This window comes from Haliotis cracherodii, unplaced genomic scaffold (assembly GCF_022045235.1).
Source record: "Haliotis cracherodii isolate W230 unplaced genomic scaffold, xgHalCrac1.p SCAF_5, whole genome shotgun sequence".
Classification (NCBI taxonomy): Eukaryota; Metazoa; Mollusca; class Gastropoda; order Lepetellida; family Haliotidae; genus Haliotis; species Haliotis cracherodii.
The window spans coordinates 69,655,868-69,669,092 of NW_027266308.1; the positions used below are offsets into that span (position 1 = coordinate 69,655,868).

The window sequence follows — 13,225 nt, forward strand, 5'->3', positions numbered from 1 at the left end:
TCAATAGCGTTGATCGATGCTCATGATGTCAATCATTGGATTGTCTGGTCCAGAAGGTATAAGATAACACCACATATATGTAGGCTGTACTGTCACATAGATGTGGGATAACATATATACATGGGAAACACTGTGACATAGATGTAAGCATACATTGCCCTCCGACATACAGGCGTCAGACGGCACTGCCTAGCCGAATCCACACAAGCCCCGTGGTTGCAGGGCGCGTGCAGGTGTAAACTCATGTGGTGATATCACAACACATATACTCTTCTACCCAATACGAATGAATGCACCCCTCCTTTTCCAATAACCCGAAACCGTCCTTGTCGATGACTTTGCCGTACGCTTTATGATCCAAAACGAGTACATACCCAAACGGAACTCTTTTACTTATGCTTCACACACACTCTGCCCATGACAGACATTTTTTCACGAATCCGTCGACTCCCAAAATTGAAATGTAAAAATAAAAATGGAAAGCAGCGTTTTTCATTCCGCCCGTCAGAAATAAGTAAATTGGTTTTTTTTTAAAAATACTCAATATACTGTCAATATATTTTGAAGGGCATCCTGCCTGCGGGGATGTGACGGGTGTGGTTGTCTTGTCTGAACAGATTTGCCATCCGCTTCTTTCAGTGTCACGTCCTAGGTTGGTTCACGTAGAGTCATCTCCCCTTTAAAACTCTTCTCGCGTGAAACCAGTGTTATTAAGAAAAAGGAAGTGCCAAGATGAAACTGAAGCAGAAAGATGGAGAGAGCTGCCCTGATAAAGTAGAAATAAAAAGGCTATGGGAACTGAATTGTAAAGAAAGTTTCAATGTGATATGTGTTGGCGCTCTGTTCAGGTAATGACAAATACGTTTTATACTACAGAAGAGCAGTCTGTCAATATAATTAGGCAAACATGGCACCGGGTTAGCGCAGACTGACGTTGCCGAGTGACAACATGTAATATCAGTCGATGGTGAATGCTTACCGGTTCACTTCTCTTGCAGACAGAATGGCATGGCTGTGGTGACGGGGGGAGAGGATGCGATTGTGCGATGCTACAACCTGACACCATCAGGGAGCCTGGCTTCCCTTGTCCCACAGGTAGGCAAACCCTGAACCTTTGTAAGATCACGTCAGCCGACAGGGTTCGTGGCCATCTATATTCCATTCAAAGTTGTCCTTATGCAGAATACGCCCCAGTACGTTTGTCATAAAGGGATTTGACGACGACCGTTCTGAAGGTTTGTTTCTAAAGAATAACCCCTGAGCTTACTTGTTCGGTTCTGCTAGCCTTATTCATGTTCTGGGAGCACCTTTAGAATACAGTACCACAACTTCTCATGAGGATGATCTCTGCCGAAGGTCACATGTCTGAAAGACAAGCAACCAGTTTTTGTAAGAATCCGTCGGACGCGAACTCGCGACCTTCGGATTGTTAGCTCGACAGCTAACCGACTGAGCTATGTCCACACTGTGAAACAAAGTGCAATTACAAGAAAAACGAAATAAAAAATATATAAAAAATGAAAGTGCTTTTGTAAACTAGCACTGGGTGTATTCAATGACATTGTGTGTAGATGATAGATCACTGGGATGAGCTTATGCACACTCAGTGACCCCTGACGTCACAGGGCATTAATTCGCTGGTTTTGACTGGCAACAAAATACTACAAATTACGTCATGGGGTATTGTCATGTGTTTGAAAAGTTAGTGGTACTGGATTCTAAAGGTAGGCCTGTTTCTGCTCCAGGGACCACACTGCGTTTGTAGGCTTATCACGTGACCGGACTTTTCTCTTGTTTGTAAACAAACACACTTATTCTGAAATAACAACTGGGTCTAATGCAAGCCTTTCGGTGAGCTTTACTTATTGTTTTGCATATTACAACAACTGCTACAGTGAGGTGCATGACAATATAGCTTCACACATCCAAGTAACCATATAACTAGCTCTCTGTAGGGTCATAATGACCACAGGAGGATAAATACGAACATGAAAATAGTTTTTAATGTTTCAGAATATTTCCCAATGAAAGTTAAACATTTCATGACATATTTTTTCTAAATGTGGAGACTCGTCCTAAAATGAAACAAAAGGAAAACACATGAATGAAGTGTGTAAGATGTGACGATGTGAGATAGGCACAGGGTCTTGTAACACAAAAAATAGCAGCTACAAGATCTATGGTGACACCCAGTGTCAGTACTATATAAAAGGAAAGGGATGTAATGAAGCCAACTCATCAACTTAGTTAGAGGACGAATTCAACAATGTCCACAGTTAATGCCACTATAAAACTATACACTCATTTCAAGCAAACATACTTAGCTACACAATGAGACATGGATGAAAAAAAATTGAAGCCATACTTTGGGAACAAGTGTCTTCAGAAGCTCAAAATATCATGATGTTCCAATTCCGAGCCAAAATCCCTACTTAGACATTGTTCCACCGATTTACTGGTTTTGTTTGTTTATTAGATCGTGTACACAAATAGCATGCTCCAAAACATGTTGAATCGATAGCTCCCATCAGTCTGCCCATCGCCATTCTTTCCGCGACACAGAGGCCTGATGGTGAATTTATGTTCATTTAATCGTCTTAATAACCCTTTGCCTTTGCCTTGGCACCGCCCACCGTAGACGACCTTGGCCTCGACATACCCTGCACTGAAAAATGTCGCGTCAGACGATTTTGAGGAGAAAATTTCTTCGTGGATATTTTATTTATAGCCAATCAGATCACTGGCATTTTTCAGTGCAGGGTATCTCAGGGCCAAGGTTTGAGGAAAATAAAAAGTGAATTTATGAGTAAATAAACAATTCATTGGTTTGGTGTCGAATACATTGGCAAGTGGATATAGAAAGTTGGCCCCGTAGGTTATCTCCCTTTAACTTCTGAATCCCCAGGTTTATTTGTAAATTTTGCTGTTCATTAAGTGTGTTCATATGGAGACTAATATCATGAGTTTGTCAAATGTAATTTCAAAAGTATGTTTGTCACAGGTGTATTAAAATATCTAATGCCACAAGCTATTTTTGTTTGAGTGTGCCATTAACCTCCCATATAACTTGTTAGCCTGTGGATGCTTTCAGATTACATTGGAGACCAAGAGTGGGCCCATTCAGACCATGGTTATCCATGACATGACCAAGTTCTATAACAACGACCTGATCGTGGGCGACTCCCTGGGAACCCTGACTGTCATCTGTAACCAGCAGATACTGAGTCGACAGAGCGTCTCCCCCAGCAGCATCAGCACCCTCCAGGTGTACCGCGACACAGCGGGGACATCATCAGTCATCATGTGTAATGACTCGGGGTTGGTATCAGCAGTCCTGCCCTCTAGCGAACAGTGGAGGGTTGATCTCAATAGCACTGCTGGTGTCCCTTTGGTAAGCATTAAAACATACACAGGGTTTGACATTGACCTACTTAACTAGAGGTCCAGGGGACCAGCAGTTGTTAATTTCTAGGGTCCTGTAATGGAATAGTGTAGTGTACTGCCCTGTAAGATTTGATAATTACTCTAATAAATAGATCTTTTTGTTTCTTGACGAGAATTTGGTAAATAAATATTATTGTATCCCTCAGGATGTAATATATTATTTTTTTCTCTTTTGTTGTAAACCCTGCATTCAATAGTTGTGTGTGGTGTGGCAATAAAGTTGGTGTCTCAGTAATGTTGATGTGGCAATAATGTCGGTGTCTCAGTAATGTTGATGTGGCAGTGATGTTTCACAGAGTTCAGTCTCCCATCTGGCGGTGACGTCGCTGCTGACAGCGGAGCTGGTGGACCAGCAGGGCCGGGAGTGTAACTACGTCCTGGTGGCTGACAATGCCTGTCACATCTTCATCCTGAACCAGGGCGTGGTCATCATGGTGCTCACTGCACCAGCACCAGTCACCGCTGTGAGTAACACACTCCACCGAATACACCCCACTAGTGACACCTGTAATACACCCCACTAGTGACACCTGTAATACACTCCACCGAATACACCCCACTAGTGACACCTGTAGTACACCCCACTAGTGACACATGTAATACACCCCACTAGTGACACCTGTAATACACCCCACTAGTGACACCTGTAATACACCCCACTAGTGACACATGTAATACACCCCACTAGTGACACATGTAATACACTCCACCGAATACACCCCACTAGTGACACCTGTAATACACCCCACTAGTAACACCTGTAATACACCCCACTAGTGACACATGTAATACACCCCACTAGTGACACCTGTAATACACCCAACTAGTGACACATGTAATACACCCCACTAGTGACACATGTAATACACTCCACCGAATACACCCCACTAGTGATACCTGTAGTACACCCCACTAGTAACACCTGTAATACACTCCACCGAATACACCCCACTAGTGACACATGTAATACACCCCACTAGTAACACCTGTAATACACCCCACTAGTGACACATGTAATACACCCCACTAGTGACACATGTAATACACCCCACCAGTGACACATGTAATACATCCCACTAGTGACACATGTAATACACCCCACTAGTGACACATGTAATACACCCCACTAGTGACACATGTAATACACCCCACTAGTGACACCTGTAATACACCCCACTAGTGAGACCTGTAATGCACCCCACTAGTGAGACCTGTAATGCACCCCACTAGTGAAACATGTAATGCATCCCACTAGTGACACATGTAATACACCCCACTAGTGACACATGTAATACACCCCACTAGTGACACCTGTAATACACCCCACTAGTGACACCTGTAATACACCCCACTAGTGACACATTTAATACAACCCGCTAGTGACTCATGTAATCCAACCTTCTAGTGACACATGTAATACACCCCACTAGTGACACATGTAATACACCCCACTAGTGACGCATGTAATACACCCCACTAGTGACACATGTAATACACCCCACTAGTAACACATGTAATACACCCCTTAGGAACACATGTAATACACCCCACTAGTGACACATGTAATACACCCCACTAGTGACACATGTAATACATCCCACTAGTGACACATGTAATACACCCCACTAGTGACACCTGTAATACACCCCACTAGTGACACCTGTAATACACCCCACTAGTGACACCTGTAATACACCCCACTAGTGACACATGTAATACACCCCACTAATGACACCTGTAATACACCCCACTAGTGACACCTGTAATACACCCCACTAGTGACACATGTAATACACCCCACTAGTGACACATGTAATACACCCCACTAGTGACACATTTAATACACCCCACTAGTGACACCTGAAATACACCCCACTAGTGACACATGTAATACACCCCACTAGTGACACATGTAATACACCCCACTAGTGACACATGTAATACACCCCACTAGTGACACCTGAAATACACCCCACTAGTGACACATGTAATACACCCCACTAGTGACACATGTAATACACCCGACTAGTGACATATGTAATACACCCCACTAGTGACACATGTAATACACCCCACCAGTGACACATATAATACACCCAACTAGTAACACATGTAATACACCCCACTAGTGACACATGTAATACACCCCACTAGTGACACCTGTATTACACCCCACTAGTGACACATGTAATACACTCCGCTAGTGACACATGTAATACACCCCACTAGTAACACATGTAATACACCCCGCTAGTGACACATGTAATACACCCCACTAGTGACACATGTAATACACCCCTAAGTGGCACATGTAATACACCCCACTAGCGACACATGTAACTTATAGTGGAGAGCACGGGTGGCCCAGTCGTCTTAGGCGCCGCGAAACCTATGATAGTGGGTTCGAATCCCGGTTTGGCCCGATTATGTTTCTAGGTTTGTCAGCACCATACCCGTGCTGGAATACTGTTGAAAGCGGTGTTAAATCCAACTCACTCACTGCAACTCATGGTACACACCACTAGTGATATATGTAACTCATTATCTTAAATCCTATAACTTGTTTTCATCAGATGTGTGAAGGCCGCTTTGTCGCGGTGGACAAGCTGGATCTGTCACCCCCAGGGAAAGATGCCCCGCCCACTCCCGCAGTCACCTCTAAAAACTGCCACCAGGTGGCGCTAGGCACACAAACTGGCGCCATCTATCTCCTCCACAATTTTACTGTAAGTCACCCTTTCTTGCATTGTGTGTCTCTTCATGGCTTAAAAAGGGTTTATGTACTTTTTCTGGAATTATATAAAAGCTTTGACACAGGAGAACATTGAGTATGAAAGTGACAAGATGTTGTCCTGTTAAAAGAGGATTAGGTTTCAAGGTGGGCTGATTAGTGGGCAGGTTAGTGATAAATTAAATAATGGTAGTTGTACCATCTGTTGTCAGATAACTGTTGATGAATTTGCCAACGCCCAGAGTCAAGTGACCAACATTGCCACACTGAGTCGGCCCGACTCCGACACCGACATGCTGCTGTGCTGTGGGCAGTTCAACCACCTCAACACCTACCATGATGGACAGGTGAGTAGCGGATTTCTCCTGCCGTCTGGCTGTCTCGTCTTCAGCGTACTGCCAGTGTTAAGGCTATTTTAATCTTTTCAATTTGGGGGCAAAAAAATAATTTTTACAACTCATCCTGCATTACTCCTTATTGCATTTACTGCTTTCCTTATGGCAGAAACAAAGCTTGCGATGGTCTCAGCTGTGCGATGCTCTCAGCGGCAGACATTTTATTTATTCCATAAGGTAAGCAGTAGATGCATTAAGGAGTGATGCAGGATAAGTAAACAAATGTAAAGAATATTTAGATTTTACTAAAACTCATTGCCTGCCTGTATACTATGTACATTCTCTACACAGGTGTGTTTTTTGCGTGCATTATGCTCAACAACCTGCAGGAACCTTTTGCTGCATTGAAGTCAAGTCATTTTGATATATGGACCTACAAACTATAAAACTCTTAAATAAGACCTTAAATTTGGTGGCTGAAAATCTGTATTACCCATGGATAATCAAACATCCTAATGTCCTGAATTAACAGTATTTTGGTTATCATGAACACAAATATCCCATCCCAGCATGGTATGGTAGATGCTTGTAGTCATGTCCGTGTGTCCCTGTTTCAGCTGGTGGCTGAATTCCCAACTCCGGACTGGATCAACAGCCTGGCTGTGGCAGACATTGACAATGATGGTGTTGCAGAGGCCGTAGTTGGCTGTCTAGACCACTCTGTGCATGCTATTAAGATACTCTCCTGATGTCTGATGGTATGGTAACTAGCTACAGTGCATATGAAGAGCACTCCGGCCATATGCAAATGAGTCGTACCACACGAGGGGAGTCCAAGGCAAGTTCCCAGTCAGTAGCCAGTGTGTGCAGCGTGTGCATCGACGCAGGACTCACACCTTTGCCTCATTCAGGCCACTAAACAGTCAACAAAGTCCGGGGATGGGCATCCCATATCTGAGGAAAGAAACAGAATTCCTGCAATGTTTTGGAAGACATGTTCAATGTTGTTCCACTTATCCTGGACATGATTGGTGACTTATCAAGGGATGTTGCAGGCCCAGGTAACACAGTAGCATTACGCGATCAACTCTAGCTCCTTCTCCACTGATGGGCTGTCCACTGCAGGTGTCGTCTCCACCACTGAAGACGTCCTAGTAGATGTTCTGACGTCAGATGGCTGGTGCATCACACATATGCTGTAGATGTGTAGCCGTCACTGGACTCTCCTTAAAGCTACATCTGTGTTGCCTGTGGTGAAGTATGTGTGTCATGTTTAAATTGTCTCAAAACGCTGAAAAAGTGGTGATTTCTGAACTCCAAAGATTGCTTAGAGTGACAATGATATGGGATTAGTTATATGGCACTTTATAATGAACATGTGAAGCAATTTCTCTGAAATATACCAGCAACATTTGGTTGTTTTTCTTCAAGCTTTTTCATAAACCGTTTTCCTAAACCTTTTTCCTGGTTCAAATCCAAAACTTTAAGATTTGTAAGTGAAAAAAGTTCAAGTCGCAAAACCTTTTGCCTTTGAGTATATGTGCTACCAGTACTGTGTACTGCTATGTACTACTACTGTGACAAGATCAGTGTCCCAACCTTGGTGAGAACAGGTCCCTGCTGAGAACTGCTTGTCCTGAGTGGTGGCTACAAGGATCAGGTGTTGCGTGTCGTCCTCCCTGATTCCACGGCTGCAGATGGTTTTGTCTGTCCCAGTTTTGATTGCAGGCCGCCATGTTGTGGCTGGTATGATGTGGGTGGTATACTGCTAACTGGGTTGTCACCAAACAGGAACTGATGTGCCAGCGGGTATCGGAACTATTGTGTATTGCCAGTTGTGATCATGACTTTGTAGTGAGTTGTGTAATATGCATGTAAGAGGTTGATGAAAGACACACTGTGTGTGTCCGTGTGTGTGTGTGTGTCCATTAAATCCTGTGATTTATATGAATGGGTGTTTTGGGGGTACCAAAACATGGACAGCAAATATATTTTTACTGAAAATCTTTTTTATGAACTTTTTGCTCTATAAATATTGTCATCTTGTGAGTTGTGTGGCTGTGCTGTACAAATATGGAACAGTTCCATACTGTTTTAGCTGAACTGATATAACAAGAAACATTATTTTAAAATACAAAGCTGCAACTGTATTAGGTCATGACGCCCATGGACCCCACAGGCATATTACAATGATGGACAACTAACATGATGGACATAACTGCAGCGTTAATAACCAATGAATCATTAACTCCAGCATCAGCCTGCATGAATCACATAGCATCCTGATCAACTTGTCTCCCTTGGTGTCCAGCCTATCTTGCCATCTAAGCAAGTCTGCGGACCACTCTGTTCAAATAGTGTCAGTGTATCTGTCACAGAAGCTGTGTCAGTCCATGGTGAAGATCCGCGAGGCAATGTCATCGATGACCCAGTCGATTCCTTCCAGCAGGTGTTGACCGGTCACAGCACTGCAGTCTTGGATCAGCCAGTGATGCGTCTTGATGTTGTCCAGCTCCAGAGCCTGACACACAATACCAGTAAACATGGTAACAAGTGACAACACAATAACACTCTACAAAATAACAGTGTCACATCAACATATCAAGTGAGTGAGTGTTTTGATAGGCATTACTTAGAAGTTGATGTATGACAAAGTAGACACAATTTATGGATAACAACTTCTTTAATAATGTAAAAAGCAACGTTTCAGTGTAGATCCTTATGCCGTTGTCAAGTTAGACTGAATGAGGGACATTGTACAGAATATATATAGTAGGTGGAGGTGGAAATATCCCGCCCCATCAACACCAGAATAAAAGAGCACAAAACCTCAACCATCTCGGAGCATATCAGCAACTGTCCTGATCACAACATCAACCAGGACAACATCCAAATCCTCTCCAACAACCTCCATGATTTCACGAAAAGAAAACTATCAGAAGCAGTCCATATTTGCCGCCACAAGCCATCAATCAACAGAGACCAAGGCTTTTTCATCCCATCCGCCTACTATGAACTCATCAAGCAATAATCACTGTTTTATTGGCTTCCACCTATACTGTCCATCGCATTGTGACAGTATTATCCTTCTGTTGTCATTACTTACTCATGGTATCCCACTCATGTACACAATTGTGGTTACTCTTAATCCTCTACTGTTAATCCTCCACCTACTATATATTTTCTGTACAATGCCCCTCATTCAGTCCTGCTTGACAACGGTATAAGGATCTGTACCCAAACATCACTTTTTAAAGTATTAAAGAAGTTGTTATCCATAAATTGTGTCTTCTTTGAGTGTGTTGGGTTTAACGCAGCTTTGAACAGTTTTCCAGTTACATCACAGCATGACATGTTGATGTGGGAGAAAAGTCGGAAGTTATACAGGTCTTATATGTTCACCACTTTGGTGAAACCCACGGGCACCGGTATGGTGCTGACAAACCTAGAAACAAGATTATTTATAGGTTTCTGGCTTACCCAAGGATATGTAACTCTGCACAGCAAATTGCAGCGCTCAACACCCCAAGTATGAATGAACACACCATAGGTCGTTCTTGTCTTCAAAACCTATCACTTAAAGCATTGCGACGATGACCAACAACGCATCAGAGGCCATACTCACCTTCCGGATTTCACCTGATGTCAGTGCACCAGGCAAGTCCTGCTTGTTTGCAAACACCAAAAGTGTTGCTCCAGCTAGTCTCTGAAACATACATGAAGAAAATATACACGCAGAAACAAGACCTGACCTGATTATGCTTACAATAGTTAAATCAGTTAGAAAGGCACCAACTTTGAACTCTTCAGTAACCATCTGGGACAAATCATTGCTATTGGATGAGCCAAAATTATCAATCCCATTTTGAGGAAAATTAGCACAGACTAAGAAAGTCACTATTTTTTAGAGCCAGTGGCAAAAATAAAACATATTACTCCAGTATCCTATCCAAAGCCTCCTCCACCTCTAGTAGCTTCTGTGGAGATCCGAGGTAGACTAGGTCCTCAGCCACCCATGGTTGCCATAATAAGCAACTATACTTGTCGTAAGAGGCTACTTACGGGATCGGGTGTCGTATCCCAATTGTGTGGCGTTAAACTGAACTGACTGAGTATGGTTTAACACCACTTTTAGCAATTTTCCAGCAATATCACGGCAGGGGACACCAGAAATGGGCTTCACACATTTTACCCATGTCGGGAATCGAACCCGGGTCTTCAGCGTGATGAGCGAACGCTTTAACCACTGGGCTACTCAACCACTGCGTGGTGTTAAACAACAAACAAACAAAAAAAGTCTATCCTAAGCCTCACCTACTCCAGCAGCCTGTCCGAAGCCTCACCTCCAGTACCCTATCCTTAGCCTCACCTCCTCCAGTACCCTATCCTTAGCCTCACCTCCTCCAGTACCCTATCCTAAGCCTCACCTCCTCCAGTACCCTATCCTAAGCCTCACCTCCTCCAGTACCCTATCCTAAGCCTCACCTCCTCCAGTACCCTATCCTAAGCCTCACCTACTCCAGTACCCTATCCTTAGCCTCACCTCCTCCAGTACCCTATCCTAAGCCTCACCTCCTCCAGTACCCTATCCTAAGCCTCACCTCCTCCAGTACCCTATCCTAAGCCTCACCTACTCCAGTACCCTATCCTAAGCCTCACCTACTCCAGTACCCTATCCTAAGCCTCACCTCCTCCAGTACCCTATCCTAAGCCTCACCTCCTCCAGTACCCTATCCTAAGCCTCACCTACTCCAGTACCCTATCCTTAGCCTCACCTCCTCCAGTACCCTATCCTAAGCCTCACCTCCTCCAGTAGCCTGTCCTAAGCCTCACCTCCAGTACCCTATCCTTAGCCTCACCTCCTCCAGTACCCTATCCTAAGCCTCACATCCTCCGGTACCCTATCCTAAGCCTCAACCCCTTCGGTAGCCTATCCTAAGCCTCCACCTACTCTAGTAGCTTATCCTAAGCCTCACCTCCTCCAGTAGCCTGTCCTAAGCCTCACCTACTCTAGCATGTCTAGTAGCTTATCCTAAGCCTCCACCTACTCCAGTAGCTGATCTTCCACTAACCTCCTCGAGGAGCAGTGCCTGCAGCTCCTGCTTACAATCCTGAAGTCTCATCCTGTCTGCACTGTCTACCACCCAGATCAGGCCATCAGTGCTCTCAAAGTAGTTCCGCCAGTACGAGCGTAATGATTTCTGTCCGCCCACATCCCAGACATTTAGTTTAAACCTGCAATAAAAGTACACATTCATGATTCTACTCGGATTTATTCAACAGCTTCTAATATAACTATCAAGGAAGCAAATCCCTGGACAAGACCAGTATAAATGGACCATAAAATGTCACCATGACAACAGTTAGGGAGTGAGTTCAGTTTAAACGCAACTTTAAAACTTTTAAAGCAGACATGCCTTGAAATAAATGTAATTAAGTTTTAAAGTTGTGTTTAAACTTACATTTATTTCAAGGCACGTCTGCTTACATGGAAAGGCAAAAGTGACACATCCTCAACATTTACTACTTTGGTGAAACCAGAAAGCACAATTATTGTGCTGACAGATCAAGAATCAAGGTGAACTCGGGATTAGAACCCAACTCTGCGCGATGAATTCCAGTGCCTTGGACAGACCACTGTGCCACCAGTGCCCTGTACACTACTGAAGAGTACGGTATAATAGTTGCCAGCAGTCTGTACTCTGTTCTAATGTTTTGATAATAAAGCCAAATGTTCCAGATATTATACCTACCCTCTATGTTCCAATGTCTTGATATTGAAGCCAAGTGTTGGAGATATTGTGTCAATGTCTTCACCATTGAATTTCTTCAGGATGGTTGTCTTCCCAGCATTGTCCAAACCTCTGACAACCGTCAAGGTATTTTGACATAATTTCAACAATTGTATACATGGCAGAACTGCCAGAGAACCTCCTCAATTAACACACTGCTTGCTCATGTTTGTTGTTTAATGCTGCACTCAGCAATCTGTAAATAATCAAGTCTGGACAAGACAATCCAATGATTGACATCATGAGCATCAATCCACGCAATTGGGATACAATAACATGCATCAACCAAGTCAGCAAGCCTGACCTCTCGATCCTGTTAGTCGCCTCTTACGACAGGCATAGTCACCATTCATCATATTCATGGCAAGCACCTATTCTACTCCGGATCTTCACGGGTCAGCTTGTTCATAGCTGTATTTCCAAAAAAGTCAGTGTTTTGTTAAGGTTTCATTTTACTTTAAATACAAATCATTAAAAGTACTATTTAAGTGACCATGAGAGGTTTGCCTTGCTGGTGAAACCCAAGATAATGTGTATGGTGACTGACCAGTGTCTCTTGTACAATTGTTCAACCAAACCACTTTTGGAATATTGCAATAACAAGAAGGTTCAAAAGACGTGTGACAACGAACAAGATCTATAGGCCTAAACAGTTACCGAGCTAGGTCAGTCAGGGGTGCTATATAGATCTACTGGATCATTGTCAAAAAGGATACAGCATAAGCAGACGAACTTCTTTTTCTTTCTGCTTCATTTTCTTCAGAATTGTCAATAGCCCCATCGTTAATTTGAAGTAATAATCCAATAAATAACACCTAAATGTCAGTCATTCTTCGTGAATCATAGCTATTTTGAAAGGGAAATCTCTCGACTTGGAGGAGTGAACACAATGGGTGTATACAAATAATGCATATACGGAACAC

At 43.4% G+C, this 13,225-nt stretch overlaps 2 protein-coding genes across 3 annotated transcripts; one reads left to right on the forward strand and one right to left on the reverse strand.

Moving 5' to 3' along the window:
- The first annotated feature begins 727 nt into the window (after positions 1-727).
- On the forward strand, positions 728-9,710 carry LOC139443258 (uncharacterized). Of its 2 annotated transcripts, XM_071224229.1 has the most exons (8): positions 728-848; positions 999-1,095; positions 3,092-3,391; positions 3,741-3,908; positions 6,018-6,170; positions 6,388-6,522; positions 6,680-6,747; positions 7,128-9,710. In XM_071224229.1, exons 1-8 carry the CDS (start codon positions 733-735, stop codon positions 7,210-7,212), a joined length of 1,122 nt encoding a protein of 373 aa, XP_071080330.1. In that variant the 5' UTR covers positions 728-732; the 3' UTR covers positions 7,213-9,710. The 2 variants fall into 2 exon arrangements, with proteins under 2 accessions (XP_071080330.1, XP_071080331.1); XM_071224230.1 differs by lacking the exon at positions 6,680-6,747.
- On the reverse strand, positions 8,632-13,182 carry LOC139443259 (ADP-ribosylation factor-like protein 2). Its single transcript, XM_071224231.1, has 5 exons — positions 13,019-13,182; positions 12,264-12,374; positions 11,583-11,745; positions 10,136-10,216; positions 8,632-9,031 (listed from the first exon to the last, which is right to left on the reverse strand). Exons 1-5 carry the CDS (start codon positions 13,081-13,083, stop codon positions 8,897-8,899), a joined length of 555 nt encoding a protein of 184 aa, XP_071080332.1. The 5' UTR covers positions 13,084-13,182; the 3' UTR covers positions 8,632-8,896.
- Positions 13,183-13,225: the final 43 nt, after the last annotated feature.